Source organism: Triturus cristatus, chromosome 9, assembly GCF_964204655.1.
Source record: "Triturus cristatus chromosome 9, aTriCri1.1, whole genome shotgun sequence".
In the NCBI taxonomy this organism is placed as follows: Eukaryota; Metazoa; Chordata; class Amphibia; order Caudata; family Salamandridae; genus Triturus; species Triturus cristatus.
Window position 1 is genome coordinate 1,148,399,825 of NC_140592.1, and position 16,721 is coordinate 1,148,416,545.

The following is a 16,721-nucleotide window of genomic DNA, read 5'->3' on the forward strand; positions in this document are numbered from 1 at the left end:
CCCGGAAACCCTTGTGTCCTGGGGATATAATCCAACTCGTAATGATGTCCTATGTGTGTTATTTTCTAATGTTATGACATTTGGAGCTATACCACCAATGTAGAAGGCTTAGTCCTGTAACCCATCCTCAAAAAGGGTAACACCTGTAATCCAGCAAATTACAACTTTTTAGTCTTAATGAATGCAAATGGAAAGTTGTTTGGAAGAATGTTGGCAGGTTTTGCTCTCAACAGAGTTGGAAGGTACATATTGTGAAGTGCATCACTGAGTGGATTGCACGCTTTCCCCTTTGATTGCAGCTACTGTAGTGAGTCATATATTGGTGCAGGTATGGTACAAAATGTACTTTTGGAGACCATACTTTAGAGTTTGTTGTCTGAGGTGACATGTCAGTGGTATATTGAACTATCTAGTGGTAGGAATTATTTCTGTGTTCCTGCTTTTGTACCGTCTTTTGTGATGAAAAACGAAATAAATATATAATTAACAAACGAAGATTGTTGCCTTCCAGATTAAAGCAGTGCATTCTACCATTGATACACCTAATAAAAGAAATGGCACATGAATGGATGAGTTATTGAACTCTCAGTGGCTGTTGTCGTGTGATGAAGACACTAGGAACCTGCAGGATCTGGTTCTCCCAAGACTCTAGACATCACTTCCTGTCTTAGAAACTGGACAGGAAGTTTGGGGAAGGATGAAGGCACTGGGCATTAGACATAGGGCATCGCAGCATGGGTGTCGATAAGCTCCCCCAATAAGAGAAAACATGTATTAGCAAGGGCAGGTATGATAAAGCTTAGTTAATAACGGTGCCCTTGTGATCTGTTACCCAGCCCTGAGGACACTACAGCTATTACCCAGAAAAATAACTAATAATGGATTAAAACGCGCGCATCTTAGCGTCCCTATTATTTTCTCTTTGTATGTTGGACATGGCGTATACATACCATATGCTTATCATTTCACGTACTCCGAAATGGGTACTAAGGTCATTAAATAAACTCCAGCAGTTGTGATCCAGCGAAAGGCCAGGATGAACATTTCACAATCAACAATATAATCAAAGTCAAAGTCAAAAGTTTGCTTTATTCGGTTAAAATTTAAAACCATCAAAGCACAATCCAATAATTCGTGATACAGATAGATACAAAGAATTCACAAAAAGTATAATACAATACATTGGCCTATAAACACAATAAAAGTATGTCAGTATAAAAGTGCTAATCAATTACTCATCCATAAAACCATTACTATTTCAACATTTCCATGCTTCACTGCTTAAAAGATTAAATACATAGTGGCTGGGGGATTACTATAATATAATCAAAATGGGCCCATATACACATTCAAGTTTCCTGACTGTTTCATAGGGGGTCAAGTTTTGTTTCACTTTGATCTGAATTAGTCAATGTCTAACTAACCTTCACAGATTAACACTCTTCCTTTGGTCAATGGACCATTAGTCGAGTATTTGGTGGTGATATTAACAAATTCATTAATCTGTCTTATAACTTTCAATAAAATAATCACAGACTCAAGGTAAGATTAAAAAAATGAACGCTCATTTGTACAGATTCACAGTGCAAACTCCATCAACTTTCATGGGAGAGAAAAATGTATTTATCAAATTACATTCAAAATACAGACACGTTCAACAACTTGAATGCATTAGGAGTGATGGATGAAGAGGCAAAAGGCACAATAATTCATTCTTTGCAAAAGATATGCAAATTCAAGACAGAAATATATTTACCGAATGGGGAAACCCAACCCCTGGCCAAAAAGATTGGTGGAGAGTCAGGAGACAAAGACTATGGGACAGGTGCAGGATAGGATTATACTTACTACGCTTCTCTAGAACCTGACGCACTGGAGCGCATCCCTCTCTTACACTCTCTTCCTCCTCGATATTCTTCTGCAAATCTTCAATTTAATCAGGCTGTCTTTCAGTATTGAATCTTCCCACTCTGTTCTTCTCCAACAGCAGCAGTTTGGGGAAGGATGAAGGCACGGAGAGTTGTCATCACCTCATGCGGTCATTCTTAACTTTTTAACTAACTCTTTGTTTAGTAAACCCTTCCAATTTAATGTATTCATTCTTTTCGTACCATTTCCTTTTCACACACATTCACAGAACAGATTAGATACAAATTTTATGTAATTCTACAAAGTAGTAGTAGTCAAACTAGTTATATTGTTTGGTCAATTAAAACCTTAACAATATAAAAGACATTTAAAAATTCAAATAATGTTTGCTAGTTGTTAGGACTTTACATCAATGTGTAGCTCATAAAATATAATACACAGTTGATTAAAATTATTATTCCAGATTCTTGTCCATTAGCTCTGGCAGAGTTCTAACCCTTTCAACGAACTTGATTTATTTTTCTATTTTTTAGAAGTTTGAGTCACTGTATTTTGAAAGAGTCAAACGTTACCACCTTCGGGGTGGCTTTTTAAAGAATCAGTTTTCAGGGCCTGGTCAAAGACATTAAGGAATTTAATCAATTTGCAGTTCAATTGTGGGTCAGATAGATTTAGCCCCGAAAATATTGCAGCTCTGCAGGTCCTGAGACCTTTGGCATTAAAAGTTTTTCTGAGTAAAGTGACTCGTGCATTGTAGAGTTTATTGCATATTCAGTTTATATGGATAAAATCCTCTTTATGGTTGCCGCAAAGTCGACATGATTTAGGCCCTGTGTGCTCCCAGGTAGGCTGATCCGCTGTCGACTGTAGCTTCCCAAAATATATTGCCATTAATTATTTCTTCAGGTAGATTGAGAATGTCATATTCAAGTAAGGTGCTGGTGCAAGAGTCTTATAGTTATTAATCACCATCCAAGCATGCAACCTTAGCCTGAAGATGTTTTTGTCGAACAATGATGAATGGATTTTTGCTGCTTTGTTTATTTCTTGTTTGAAGGACTGATATGGCAAGTTTTTATTCCATAAATCGGTCGTGCAGGTTGTTATCAAAGATTTGTACAGCTATTGATTGTATGGTGATTTTCTGTCCTCGTCCACTTCAGACCAAAGGGCTTTGTTAATTGGTGAGGTAGCCGCGTTCAGTTTCAACCGATACCAAAGCTTTATTGTGGTATACATTCTCCCTATAGTTTCGTTTAAGAGACCAAATTCAAGACGAACCTGGGCCGGTGAGGCTGACCAATGTATCTGGAAAACATTTTTATAAGTAGAAACTATTAGTCGGTTTAAAAGGTCTGAGTCTTTGCCATGAAGAGCGGTACTGGCATACGTTAGTGTTGGCAGGATTTTGCCCGCCATCACCGCTAGCAGAGGTTTATATGATGGACCACTCAAAATTTTTGCTTTGCTAGTTGTCTGAATGCAAATGTAAGTGCACTGGTTCTCTGTCTCATGTACGTTTTTTGCTCTACATGATTTTGTATATTGTCTATATAGAACCCCAGGTATTTGTAGCTTTTTACTTCCTCTAACTGGTTGCCATTGAGTCAGATGTTCTGTTTGCTTCTCCGGTGATTGCCAATCAACATTGTTTTTGTTTTTGATGTGTTTATTTCTAATTTATTAGATGAGATATAATCTGACATTTCATTTAAAGCTCTGTGAAGACCGATCTTAGTTAAACTCATTAACATCACTGCAGCAGTTGAACTTGGATTGTACTTTGGCGCACGGGACTGCGAGGACCAGCAACCCGTTTCCTACACCAGCTGTGTCCTCTTCCCTCCTGCCTCCGCCCCTGCCTGCTGATTGAAAACTGCTCGCGGCCCCCGCTTCGCGGGAGCCGCTCGCAGCAGTTGAACTTGGATTGTACTTTGGCGCACGGGACTGCGAGGACCAGCAGCCCGTTTCCTACACCAGCTGTGTCCTCTTCCCTCCTGCCTCCGCCCCTGCCTGCTGATTGAAGGTTCGGTCCCGCCCATTCCTCACGGGGTTTATACCACCTTAACCTCCCCCTCGCGGGACGCGCGCGGGCGCGCACCGGGCGAAGCCCGTTCAAGACGGTGCAAGGACGGGACGGGTCACCTCTCTTTCGCCTTGCTTGGGGGCTCGATCTGCGAGTATACCGTTTTCAAGTTTAGTTAATTGACTTGCTGGTTCCACCATGCCACCTAAAGATGCTAGAGGCAGAGTGGCCAATGCTAATCTTACTGGAACTATGGACCAGTTCATCACTAAGGTAAATTGTGTCATAGATCAAGAGATCACGATATTGGAACGTCGAGTTTCACAGGACCTTGCGTTGGCCAGGAGGTCTTCAATGGGACATATTGCTAATGTGCGGTCGCCTGTTCATCAAGCCCCAAACGGTGGTATTGCTGTATCCCCAACATCAGATTCCCTGATTACAGATTTTTTACCCAGTGGAACAATTCATGTTTCCTTGGGGGAACAGTCTACGGTTTCTGACTCGTTATTGTATGTTGCCGCCTGCTCCCAGCATAATACCAGAGAATAGCGCCAGGCAATTGCGAGAGAGGCACCCTGGGGCTATTCCTAAGTATAAGCAAGGGCTATCTAACACTAATTGTGGGAAGAATAAGAATGGCGGGAAGAAACAGAAAGCCGTGAGTCAGTTTAGAAACCCTAGACCAATCCCTGCTATATTGGAGCAGCCCGGTATGGATGCTATAGCAAATATAGTTGCACCATTAGACTATCCATCATCCACCAGAATGGTATATCAGGCTGCAAGCGGGGGGACAAGCCAAGCTGACAGGGCTGAGGGAATGGTTCCTGAGTTGACCAATATATGTGATATAATTAGGCTTCTCCTTCGCCCTGTGGAGGACAGAATAAGTAAGATTGAACAGCATCTGTTAAGGATTGAGCAAGGTTTTGTGGGAATCATTGACTCCCTAAAGAAGGATGCTCACCCCAGGGTTTCCCAACCACTGGATAACGTTAGAGGAGAAAATGTCCTGGCTGTTTCAAAAGATCTCCCAGCATTGACCGTAGATCAACAAGTCTTAGTCGAAGCAAATAAGGGTACAGCTGCGACTGTTGCTACCAAATCTTCCAGCATAATATATCCCAGTCTAATGAGGATGGTGGGGTCTCTATTTCTCAGGTCTCCAAGGGGAAAAATATCCCAAATGTACCTCCGGAAGTCTGTCCATTTGTGGTAATTTTAGCAGGGGTTCCCGAATTGGGCAAGCATGAAGTTGAATACAACCTTGAGGAACAGGGTTGTCCATTGGTAAAATAAAAACAGACCATTGCCACTGCAAATAGTGTGCAAGATACTCATGGTTAGGAGGGTGCCTTGGGTAGGTCACCTGGCTAAGAATAAAAGGGGGGATTGTATTCTGATCAACTTCAATGACCCTAAAATAGTTGAGTATATCTGTAACTGGAGACACCCCAACCCAGGAGCAACCATTCGCTCTCTCCCATTGACCTACTTTTATCCCCCTGGTCATTTTACATCTTTAACGGATGGGAGGACATTAGTACAGCGTAATGGGAGGGGGTTGTCGCAAGGGGGTTAGCATAGACCTTTACTATCCTTAGATTCTACCTCTATTCAAAATCGATTTAGTAGTTTGGAGGCTGTCGATTGACTCCAGGGTAGAGCCGGAGTATTGACTAGTCCCCCGCTCCCCCTGGGTTGCTGTACTTCTGGTCCTTCTGTATCATACCAGCTTCCGGGTCCTGAATGATCAATTCCTGTTATATCACCACAGAGGGCTAATAACACTACTGATCTACATGTGGATTATTCTCCAAGTGCTTTAATCTCCTGCGATGGTCTCCCCAGTCATTTTAAGCTTGTTTCGTGGAATGTGGCGGGTTTGCGTAATAAGCTTTCTCTTCCAGATTGGAATGATTTTATTGACGGGTATGACCTGTGTTTATTCCAGGAAACCTGGAGCCTTGAACCGCTGTACAAGCCTGGCTTTTCCGGTTTTTTTGTACCAGCTACCTCGGTAGGTCGAGGTCGTCCATCTGGTGGGCTCATGGTATGGGTCAGGGTAGAACTTAATCTTAAGATCACTCATCATTCTTGTTCTACATTAGATGTAATGAGACTCTCTCTTAAGGGTACAAAGAGTAATCATATCTGGTAACTCTTTAACGTATATGCTAGAGGTACCCAAGGGGGTGCAAAATCCTCTATTATTTCTGCTCTTCTGATATGCTCCTTTCTTGTCCCTCTGATTCTTTTCTTTTGGTCGCTGGTGACCTTAATTGCTCATTTGAGCCACTAGCAACGGATGACATCCTGGGAATATATGATGAGGATGCTAGATGGGGCATTCCCTCTCTGTCGCTTAAGCCAGTGAAGAGATGGTTACCGGTTGTCATCCAAATAAATGCTCTAACACTAGAATTTGGGTTAAGAGCTGTAAATGGGCGCACGACTTCTGATGTAATGGGAGCAGCTACATATAACAGGGTCCCCAGTCAAAGTAGAATTGAAAATGTGGCATAGGAAGGAGCATACCCCTACCACTGGATTGCGAATGTTGACTAAGACAGTCTTACCATCTAATTGTAATAGGTTCCTTAAATGGCCCAAGTTTATTCTGAGTGATCTAAAATTAACTATCCTTGCAGAAATTCTTATTGATCAGACTCTCAGGCTTTCTGCAGCTTGTAAGGATAGGGTTGGGCCTGCTGCTGCAGCAAAAATGTATGTGGATACCATAGATTTGATTGGCACTTTGTTTCTAGATCGTAGCAAAAAGCGCCAGATGAGCGCTAAGCCAGCACAGAAGTGGTTCAACAGAAACTGCAGATTGAAAAAAGACAGTTTGGTCCTTGCTATTAAATCCAATAACCCGGGTGAGGTCCGGCTGTCAAGACTGCAGTATAGGCAGGCCATTGTAGTTGCAAAGAAGGAATGGGAAGAGTCGTATTGGGATAGTCTAAAAATTGCGAGCCGCTCTAAGAACGGCAAGCTTTTTTGGACTTTAGTGAGAAGATCGAATAGCCGTGATCTAGACCAAATTCCCAATCATATAACGGATAGGGAGTGGTTTGAACACTTTAGGAAATTGTATGTAGGGGACGAGCAATTGAGTTGTCTATGGCCCCAAGCTGGGACCGCAGCCATTGAGCCTGATCAGGTTTCATTTAATAGGATAGAGAAGAAAGAGGTGGAGGCCGCTATTAAGAAGATTGTATCCGCTAAGGCCCCGGGACAAGATGGCATTCCGGGTGACTTATTTAAAGCCAACATTGAGGGATGGGCCTCTTATTTTGTGATTTTTATTAACGCTTTGCTGGAAGGCTCGCCGGTCCCGAATTCCTGGAAGGGGGCCGAAGTAATTCCTATTTACAAGAGGGGTCCAAGGGGGGACCCTGCTAACTATCGTCCAATTAGCCTTATAGACACTGGACAGAAGTTGGTTGGCAGGGTCCTCCTGGAGAGGGTCCTCTCATGGGCGGATGAAAAAAATATTATTTCTCAGTTCCAGGCGGGCTTCAGGACCTGTACAAGTATGATTGACCAGGCATTCAGGCTGGCGCTTTTATATTGGAAGGTGGTCACCATTGGCAAGGGCGGTCTCTACTTGGCATTTATTGACCTGAAGTCCGCCTTTGACCTGGTCCCTCGTGACCGCCTATGGCTGGTCCTGCAGGAGATGGGGATTCCTCCGCCTATTTTGAATCTTCTGGTTCGTATGCATGATGGTAATTATGCCCGTATTAGATGGGGGTCACAGGAGCAAAAAACTGATAAAATTCCCGTGAACAGAGGGGTTCGCCAAGGTTGCGTATTGGCTCCCACACTTTTCACGCTTTTCGTGAACGGTGTAATTTCTTTTTTGCTTGAAGTCAATGCCGACGCCCCTGTTCTGGCGGGTGATAAAGTCCCTGCATTACTTTATGCGGACGATACGTTGCTAGTATCGAAAACACCGGCAGGACTGCAGAAGCTATTGGATCGCTTCTCTTTGTTTTGCAAGCTGAGGGGCCTTGCCATTAATACTTCTAAAACTAAACTTCTTTATTTTAACCCGAGTAGATCATCCCGATCTACCCTGATTCTCGATGGGATGCCATTGGAGCGCGTCAAAGAGTTTGACTACTTGGGGATTAGAATCTCTGACAAATTTAAATGGCAGCCTCACATTGACAAAATGGCGTTAAATCATAGGCGGGTAGTAGGAGCACTAGGGAGGGAACTTCGTGCATCTATTACCAAGCCCATTGCATCAGCTCTGGAAATATATGCTGCAAAAGCTGTAGGCTGTGCCCTTTACGGCGCAGAACTATGGGGCTTTGGTTGTGTAGATGTGCTAGTTACCTCAGAAAACAAGTTCTTTAGGGAGCTTGTATCGCTCCCGAGGGGCACCCCAACCAAGCCACTTTTGAGTGATTTGGGCCGGCGATCTATTAAAGACCTAGTCACTTTGCATCCTCTTTTATATTGGGCGCGGTTATGGCGTACCCCAGAGCTTTCTAGATACGCTGATGGCCTAAGAGAGGTCATGAATCTCCAAGGAGCTCATAAAATTGGATGGCTAGTTAACATAAAGAAGCTTCTTTTGGCAATAGGCCTTTTAACTGCTTGGGAGTCTGGGGCACTGTTACCTAAGGCAGAAATTAAGAGAGCCTTTTGGGCATGGGTCGATCACCAGGAGCAGAGGGACCCAAATCAAGGCAGGTTGACTGAGGAATTTCGGCAGCATAAGCCCACGCCCCGCCTGGAGCCCTATCTAGACTTTATTACGAAGCCTAGGGATAGATCCCTCTTTATCCAGTTTAGGTTGGGCACCCTTCCTCTTCGTGATCGTACAAGTAAGTGGAACCCCCCGTACCAGACCCCCGTGGACTGTCCAATTTGTTTAGGTGTTATTGAAAATATCCCTCATTTTCTCTTTGTATGCCCAGCCTATTCGAAACCTAGATTGAAATGGCTAAAACCTGTGTGCCTGCAGCTTGGAACTAGGGACCACTCTGTTGCACTTAGAATTCTTAAGGCCGATGTTAGTACCACCATAGTGTGCGGGGTGGCTAAATTTCTTAGTTAGGCATGGTTGATTAGGCAGAAGGCTATATGATGAATTTTATTAAATGTCTCTTAATATTCACAAAGCTGTTAAAGTTTAATATACTTTTAAAATATTTATTGTAACAAAAAGGTTTTTATATGAATTTTTCTTCAATGTATTTTTATGAATTGTGCTTCAATGTGTAAATGTGCTTTTATGATATTTCATATCGAAATAAAGCTTTGTTGATTGATTGATCATTAACACCACATCGTCAGCGTACGAGAGATGTGTAAGCAATAGTTTGCCAATTTGCAGAGGATGGGAATTAATACAATCTAGCCTTTGTACTAGATCAGACATGAACAAATTGAAAAGGTGTGGGGCCAATACGCAACCTTGTTTAAGGCCTTTAGTCGTAGTCAGCTTTCTGGATAGTCTAGAGCCATCTCCTATCTTAATTCTTATCCATGTATTAGAATAGAATTTCAGTATTCCTTGTAGCAACTCTCAGGGATATTCCAGGCTCGCAGTTTTTTCCATAGGTGGTGACGGTCTACACTATCAAACGCTGCCTTTAGGTCTATAAAGCATAGGTGAAGTTGTTGTTTACTCCGCTTGCATTTGTTTGCTATTAGTGATAGAGCTAAGATGTTCATGATCGTCCCTATGCCTTGCCTGAAACCTGTTTGGTTGAATGGAATCAGATTAAGATTGTTTGACCATTCCTTCAGGTCTTCCAAGATCAGTGAGGCATGATATTTGGCTTTGACATCTAAAAGAGCGATTAGCCTGTAGTTCGATGGATTTGTTCTATCTCCTCCTTTAATAATAGGTGTCTTTATCAAGCCTTGCCAATTAGGTGGAATGCAATTTAGCAGCTCTATTTCTTTAATTAACATGAATAAATGCTCGCTCCAGAAGGATGGATCGTTCTTGAAGATGGCTTGAGGAATGCCATTAGGTCCTGGAGCACCTTCTCCTCTGCCCTGCCATTAAGGGCTCTCACCCCTTCCATTAATTTTTGTTTAATTTCATTTTTTTTTTTTTTTGTTTTTAGTCTGGTTTTGTTTCCTGGGCATTAATGTTGTAAGATCTGAAGTGAATTTTACCCATACATGGAGTTTATTTGGGGCCTCGAATTCACTGTCCATTATCAGCCTCTGTTAGTTTGAAGCGCTTCTGTCGTTTCATTTGACCATTTTAGACATTTTAGGTCAATTGTGTAGATGCTTCCTTCTATTGTAGGATTCACCTGATGTTTGGCTAGTTTTAAGCTGAAATGAATATGCTCATAAGAATGATCACGCCTTGTTGTGTACTCTTTGGAAAAATGAGAGAGTAATGATATCAATGCTAATGAAATGGCTGTATAATCCAGTCTAGATCATGTCTTTCCTCCATGGAATGTATGTTTTGGTGGGAAGTTGTCCGTTGTTCTTCCGTTTATTAATCTCAATCCAAGAAACTGTAAAGCATTTACCAGGCGTTGACCTACGGGGCCCGGAGATGTTCTCTTCAGCTGGTATTGTAGCGGGACAGTCCAGAATATGTGTCAGCTACTAGCTTCTTGTCTTCATCCGGGGTATATATTAAATTGGAATTAAAGTCCCCTGTCAGTACCATATCCCATAAGGGGTATGTGCTCCTTATGTCTGTAATTGTAGCAATTAACTGGGCATTATGGGCTGTTTTTATCCTTGCCATCGGATGTGCATACGTATTGATCAGCAGGACAGTTTTTGTTCTGCCGACGATGCCTGAGGTGAGTTTTATTAATTGTATATTTGGGCCCGAAGGAACAATCTGTTCCGATTCGATGTTTAATGCAGTAGATATGTAGACTGCCAAATCCCCCTTTCGGCCGTCTGTGAATCTTTGTTTTTACTGCAGGTACTGTATAGTGTATATAGCCTGCCAGGGGTAAATCGTCCAGTGCTCATGTCTCCTGAAGCGCTATTATGTCACATGTTTCCCAGTTTTTAGGGTGGCAGCCGTTTTCAAGCCATTTTTTTGCTCCAGCGATGTTCCATGAGAGCAGATGTATGTTTCCTGAGTCAAGCTTATCGGCTAGCTTTTCCGTTGGTCAGTATCCCTTGTCTAATCTTAACGCTCCTGGCAGCCAGCTCCAACTGTATTGGTCTGGTTCAATCACTGCCATCTGATCGTTATGCACTTCTCTCCTCTGTGAGGTTTTTAGGCTGCTACCTTTTGCACCCTGTGGAACTGTAAATACCTGCTGGTTGTTTTTTCTTTGGCCTGGTCCGTGACTCTCGTTGTTGTTAGAATTTACGGTCAAAGGGCCAGGATAGCGTGGTATTGTCGGTATTGACAGTTTAATTCCCCAAGCTTCGAATTGCAGATTAGAGTTCATAATGAGCTGGGCTTCTTCTTCTTACTGCCATGTAGTCAATGTTTGTTCGATATTTTTATGATTTTCTTTTGGAATAAATTCTACGGCTAATAAGTTTGATGAATTCAAGTGTTTTAAGGCTCGAATTTCTGCTGTTAATTTCAGTATATTCCCTCTGTTTAAGATATCTTGCCACCCTTTCGATTCATATTCGGTGTTAAAAGTATTTGCTTCTTCGGTAGTTGATGCCCTATTTAATTCTACAGTTGAAGAGCGTTCCCAGGTATCTGACCTTGGTTCTTGGCAGCCTGTCAATGATCCGGTCAGCAGGTCACTTAAAAACTTCAGTGCGCAGACTCAACTTGTGTTACGTTTCAACGGCCATCTTTTTCCTTGGCTTAGCACATCAGGCCCAAATGCACACTATTAATAAAAGAATCATAAACAGATGTTAATTTCTCAAATTTGTTATTATCACTGTTCACCACCCACTTCTACTCTATCCCATGTTATTTTCTTCTTTGTTAAGCAAAAGCATTAGCAGCAACAGCTCTTTTTAAATCCAGGCAAGCATATTCCAGGCACGCGGTGCCTCGAGACCTACAGTTAGTAACTCCTTACACATGCGTGAGAGTTTCCCTCTCACATGGTTATTTGCGTGGTACTAATTCACACATGCGCAAGACAATTTTGGGTTTCAAGCGGGATTTCAGTTACGTAGCAAATTATTCTTTGTTATTTAAGCAAGCATAAAGCTTCTTCCCCCATGTATGAAAGTCATGTGTATGTTAATTTTCTTTTATCTATTATTTCTACTTGTTAGTACATGTTAACGAGAGGTTGATCCGAGCAAGTTTCTTTTCCTTGAATCCTTGCTCCATCAGTAGAACAAAGATAACTCACTGCAGATACATCTCTCAGTGACTAAAATGATGGTCTTCTCAAGGCTGAAACAGATATTACCAATGGTTTATTGAAAATTAGTTTGTTGATATTATATATGATTATCAATACCTTGGAATACGGTATGTTGATCAAGTAAATTGGGGCATGAATGCCAAACCACTTGTAGACAGATGTTTGGCATTTGCATATGGGTGAAGACATTTTAAAAACCTACAGTGGTGCAGCGTCCGCATTATTCAGCAGGTAATAACATCCTATAAAGTACTTAGATTCTATTGCATGGGACACAGAACTCATGGGAGATTTAGACCGTATGCTGCTCAACATGCCTTGGAACATCTTTAACCTAAGACAATCTCCTCTTCACGCTTTATTAGATCAGAGTTTAGTACTTAAGCAGCCTTCGCTAGATCTGCTGTATATGAGTTACTTTGTCAGGTGCACTGTGGCTGAGAAGGAGTCACTAAAGTTCTTTAATCAGACACAGCTGGAAACAGAATGGCACATCAGCACCAACATTAAACCCAGATTATTCCTTAACACCTATCTGAGGCCTTTTCTTTTGACCATCTGTCAGACCTAAGTTGGGTAAAAATATAAGGCTTCAAAGTTTGTCATAGATCTGTAAGAAACTGGGAAAAGAAACTTGGATATCATGTTGAACTCAGGTTAAGACAATGTGCCTACTAAATATTGAAGTTAGAATATCAAGTATTGCGGACAAAATATCTAAAAACAAATACCGACAGGTAAGTATTGATTTTCTAGATTTAACTCCGCATTTCTGTACCTACGCAGTATATATATCTCCAAGGTACATAGATGTGGAGTTAGGAATCTATACTTGCCCATATTCACTCACCTTTCGATATTTTGTCCCTCGATAGTCTGTCCTCGATATTCCTGTACCACAATATTCTTCATGTTGATATTCAGTAGTACAATTGGTAAGACAGTTTTTCTGCACTTTTGTTTTCTGTAGACATTACTCCATCAGTTTCGTAGGAAGCGGTGCCCAGATGGATGTAGTGATGTGAGGAGTAGATTTTGCCACAGCAGGCAGGAAGCTTTAGAGCACTTGCCTTGCATTTGCCCATGCTTACTGGTTTTGTGGTACAGATACTAACGCCCCATATTCCTGGCTGCTGGTTGTCTAATTATTTTGTCCGCCATGAATTTATGCTTGTTTGCTGGTGCAAATAAGGAAGTAGACTGTGTTGTAACATTCTGACAGGAAACAATGAGTATGTGGCTGTTGTAATATGCATGAAACATGAGTGTTGTATTGTGCCTATTTGACCCTGGTCGTGATTACGGAGATTTTTTAATTTCTGTAGATTACTTAAAGTCCGAACCAAGTGGCCATTAAAGTAACTTTATATTTTACTGAGTGTTTAAGCTATACGTTTTGTGAGCCTGCAAATATGTTCTAAAAAGAGGTGTATCTGTACTGTTATGTATGGCTCTCACTGAGAGCGTGAATGTCACATTCTAAATGTGACAATATACTGGTATGACGTAGCAATGGTGAGTTACAGATTTCATAACTGGAATGCAGGGAGCACAGCTTCAGAAGGATAAGGAATGTACAGATAATAGTGGTTGTGGATGATAGGAGCTCAGACACACATATATATATGTATATATATATATATATATGCATATATATGTGTGGGTGTGGGTGTTTTTAATTTGGGACAGGTAGGAGAGTGTGTTGGCTCATTACTCCTCTTGAAAGCACAGGCAGATGATTTTGGGGAGCATACATAACATACAATTATAGATGGCTAAAAAGTGAATTACGGGGATGTTTTTCACCTCGGGGTTCTGAGTGACATCATAGACAACGCAAGCTTTGCTTTTGTTGTATATTTCATGTCACTCAGATCCACTTGGTGAAAAACATCCCCGTAATTCATGGTTACCCATCTATACTTCTCTACATTATAACGCAGCATGCCATACATGGGGAGAATGGCTGTCCTGATCTTAGATTCATTCCCAGAGAGGTGTGTTTGATAGTGAACATTGTCTTGAAAGTAGATATTTTGAGAAGAAGTCTAAATTTACTCAGGTTCTGGTTTTTACCAGACAGTTCCAGTTTATGTGCGAGCAAGGTGGTGACAAGGGAATTCAGTTTCATCACTTTAAATGTGATAGATGCTGTTTTACAAGGGCAGCGAGATTCATGTGTTAACCGCTTTGGAAAGGGAATCATTTTGTTTAATTTCCTGCAAAGTGGGGGTGCCTTTTGAGTGATTTAGGTGGGATTCATGTAGTCTGCTCATTGAATTCTTGCTGTACTCTGTGCGAGGCGGCACCAGTGCCCACACAGGGGCGTTGAAGTCACTTTGGGTTTAGGGTGCTCTTGTGTGAAAGACCAGTTGTTTGGAACTCGGCAAATTCAATCAATTATTTGTGTGATAATTATTCTGATCAAATATTCATGGAGCACATAAACAGATACCTCTCCATACCTAACGTTGAATATTTTTTTTGCTGTGGGTCTCTATCAGGGCTGTACGTAGTATGCTTGTGGTTTGTCGCCTGCTCTTGGTCAACGTCTCAAGATGAAAAGTCTTGTTCCCCCAAAATGAGTGCACGTGCCGACCATTTGCAGCGGGAGGCACACATTTAGCGTTGGCCCTGTTGCTTCTTACAGACTGTCCTGTGCTCTATCAAATGCATAAAATACAGTTTACAAAAAGAGGTCTATTTGTTCTGCTGATGTCCTTGTAATCACTTTCCACTCTTAATCCCTGACATTAAAACATGTTTTAGTTTCTTCCCCTATATGCTCTTCTCCATTTCCTAGGTTTGGTATGACTTTCGAAGCTTTCAGCAGTTCGAAGGTGCTTCAGCGCGAAAGATTCCAGTTACTTTGGAAAATGTAAGTATTTACCGGGAAATATTTGTTCTAAGTAATGTAGGAAATATTGCATTCAGTGTATTTCAGTAGTTTCCTATAGGGGTTACTTGGCATGGTTTCATTCATTATGATGCAGCTGCGAAAGGCGATAGCAATGATTATAAGGTTCCTTATAGGTCGATGCATTTGATCAATGCTGCACATACAGTTTCACTGGTGCAAGCTCAGCAGTGTTCATGGATTTAATTGAACGTTTTCTTGACTCTCCAGGATATGACGCTTCACATATTTTGCTTGTCTGCCTTCTTGAAAATGATTCATCCAGAAAATATTTTCCTTGCATCAAATTTGGTTTAATAAATCAATGTTTAAATAAGTAGACATCTTAGACATTTAATTCTCTAGTGCAAATGGCTGGATGATCAAGTAAAAAGTATTCACAGGAGGAGAACTTGTAGTCGTAAATCCTTTTACTACTGCAGAATATTACACAAGGCTTGCACAGTATTCTGCAAGAGTAAAACTTATGCAATGTGTGGGTTTGTGCGTTCGAGTCATGTTCAGCCTTGAAAGTATGTGACTATAAGTGCAAGTTTGTGATCATTCACAAATTTCTGCTAAACGTTGTGGTGGTGTTGGAAAAGGGAAAGGGGTTTCATCACATTGACAAATGCATTCCCTGTGGAGAAACAAAGGAAAAGAAAAATATATTTGAAAAATGGTATTGGAATGCGTTATGTGTGAGACAAGGCATTTAGGGTACCACTGGTTATCGTGAGTACTCAGAGCGTGCTCCGGGAGTGCACAGAGGGTGCCATCCGTTTCACGATGTGGATACCCAAATGCATTTTGGCGGCAATGGATTATTTCAGTAAGTCATTCAACGTAGGAATCTAGGCGCACCGGAATATATGGTCAGTGCAGATGGTATCCAAACAAGCATTTACAATGCAATAGGTCTCGCAACTGCGAGTTTTAGAGCTATTGGTAATGTAAAGGGCAATGCCTTTTGAAAAATTAAAAAGGTATTGTAATTTATAACAGTAATTTTCCACCTGTATCATAACTACCACTATTATTATTACTATCACCACAGAGTAGTAATAGCAATAATTGTAGTGGTGGTTATGGTACTTATGGTGGTTGTAGCAGTGGTGGTAGTGGTGGTGGTGGTGGTGGTACTGGTGCTGTTAGTGGTGGTGGTACTGGTGGTATTGTTTGTAGTGGTGGTGGTACTAGTTTTGTTAGTGGTGGTGGTATTGGTGGTTGTAGTGGTGGTTGTAGTGGTGGTGTTATTGGTGGTGGTGTTACTGTTGGTGGTAGTGGTACTGGTGGTAATGGTGGTGGTGGAGATGTTGTTATTGGTGGTGTTGGTACTGCTGGTGGTGGTAGTGGTGGTGGTGATACTGGTGTTTGTTGAACTGGTGGTGGTGGTATTGGTGGTGTTATTGTTAGTGGTGGTGGTGGTAGTTTTTGTTGTTGGTAGTGGTGGTTTTACTGGTGGTGGTTATGGTACTGGTGTTGTTGGTGCTGTTGGTGGTACTGGTGGTGGTGGAAGTGATGCTGGTGGTATTTGCGGTGGTACTGGTGGCAGTGTTGGTGGTGATGGTATTAGTGGTACTGGTGGTGGTGGTATTGGTGGTCGTGGTGGTAGCGGTGG

General features: G+C 41.7%; 1 protein-coding gene across 3 annotated transcripts in view; it reads left to right on the top strand.

Annotated features, from left to right (window-relative positions):
• Positions 1-16,721, top strand: part of GANC (glucosidase alpha, neutral C) — a 386,043-nt gene that overhangs the window by 249,747 nt on the left and 119,575 nt on the right. For all 3 annotated transcript variants that reach the window (XM_085627093.1, XM_085627092.1, XM_085627091.1), the window contains exon 21: positions 15,008-15,082. In XM_085627093.1, coding sequence (XP_085483219.1) covers positions 15,008-15,082 — 75 coding nt within the window. The remainder of the gene's footprint in view (positions 1-15,007; positions 15,083-16,721) is intronic.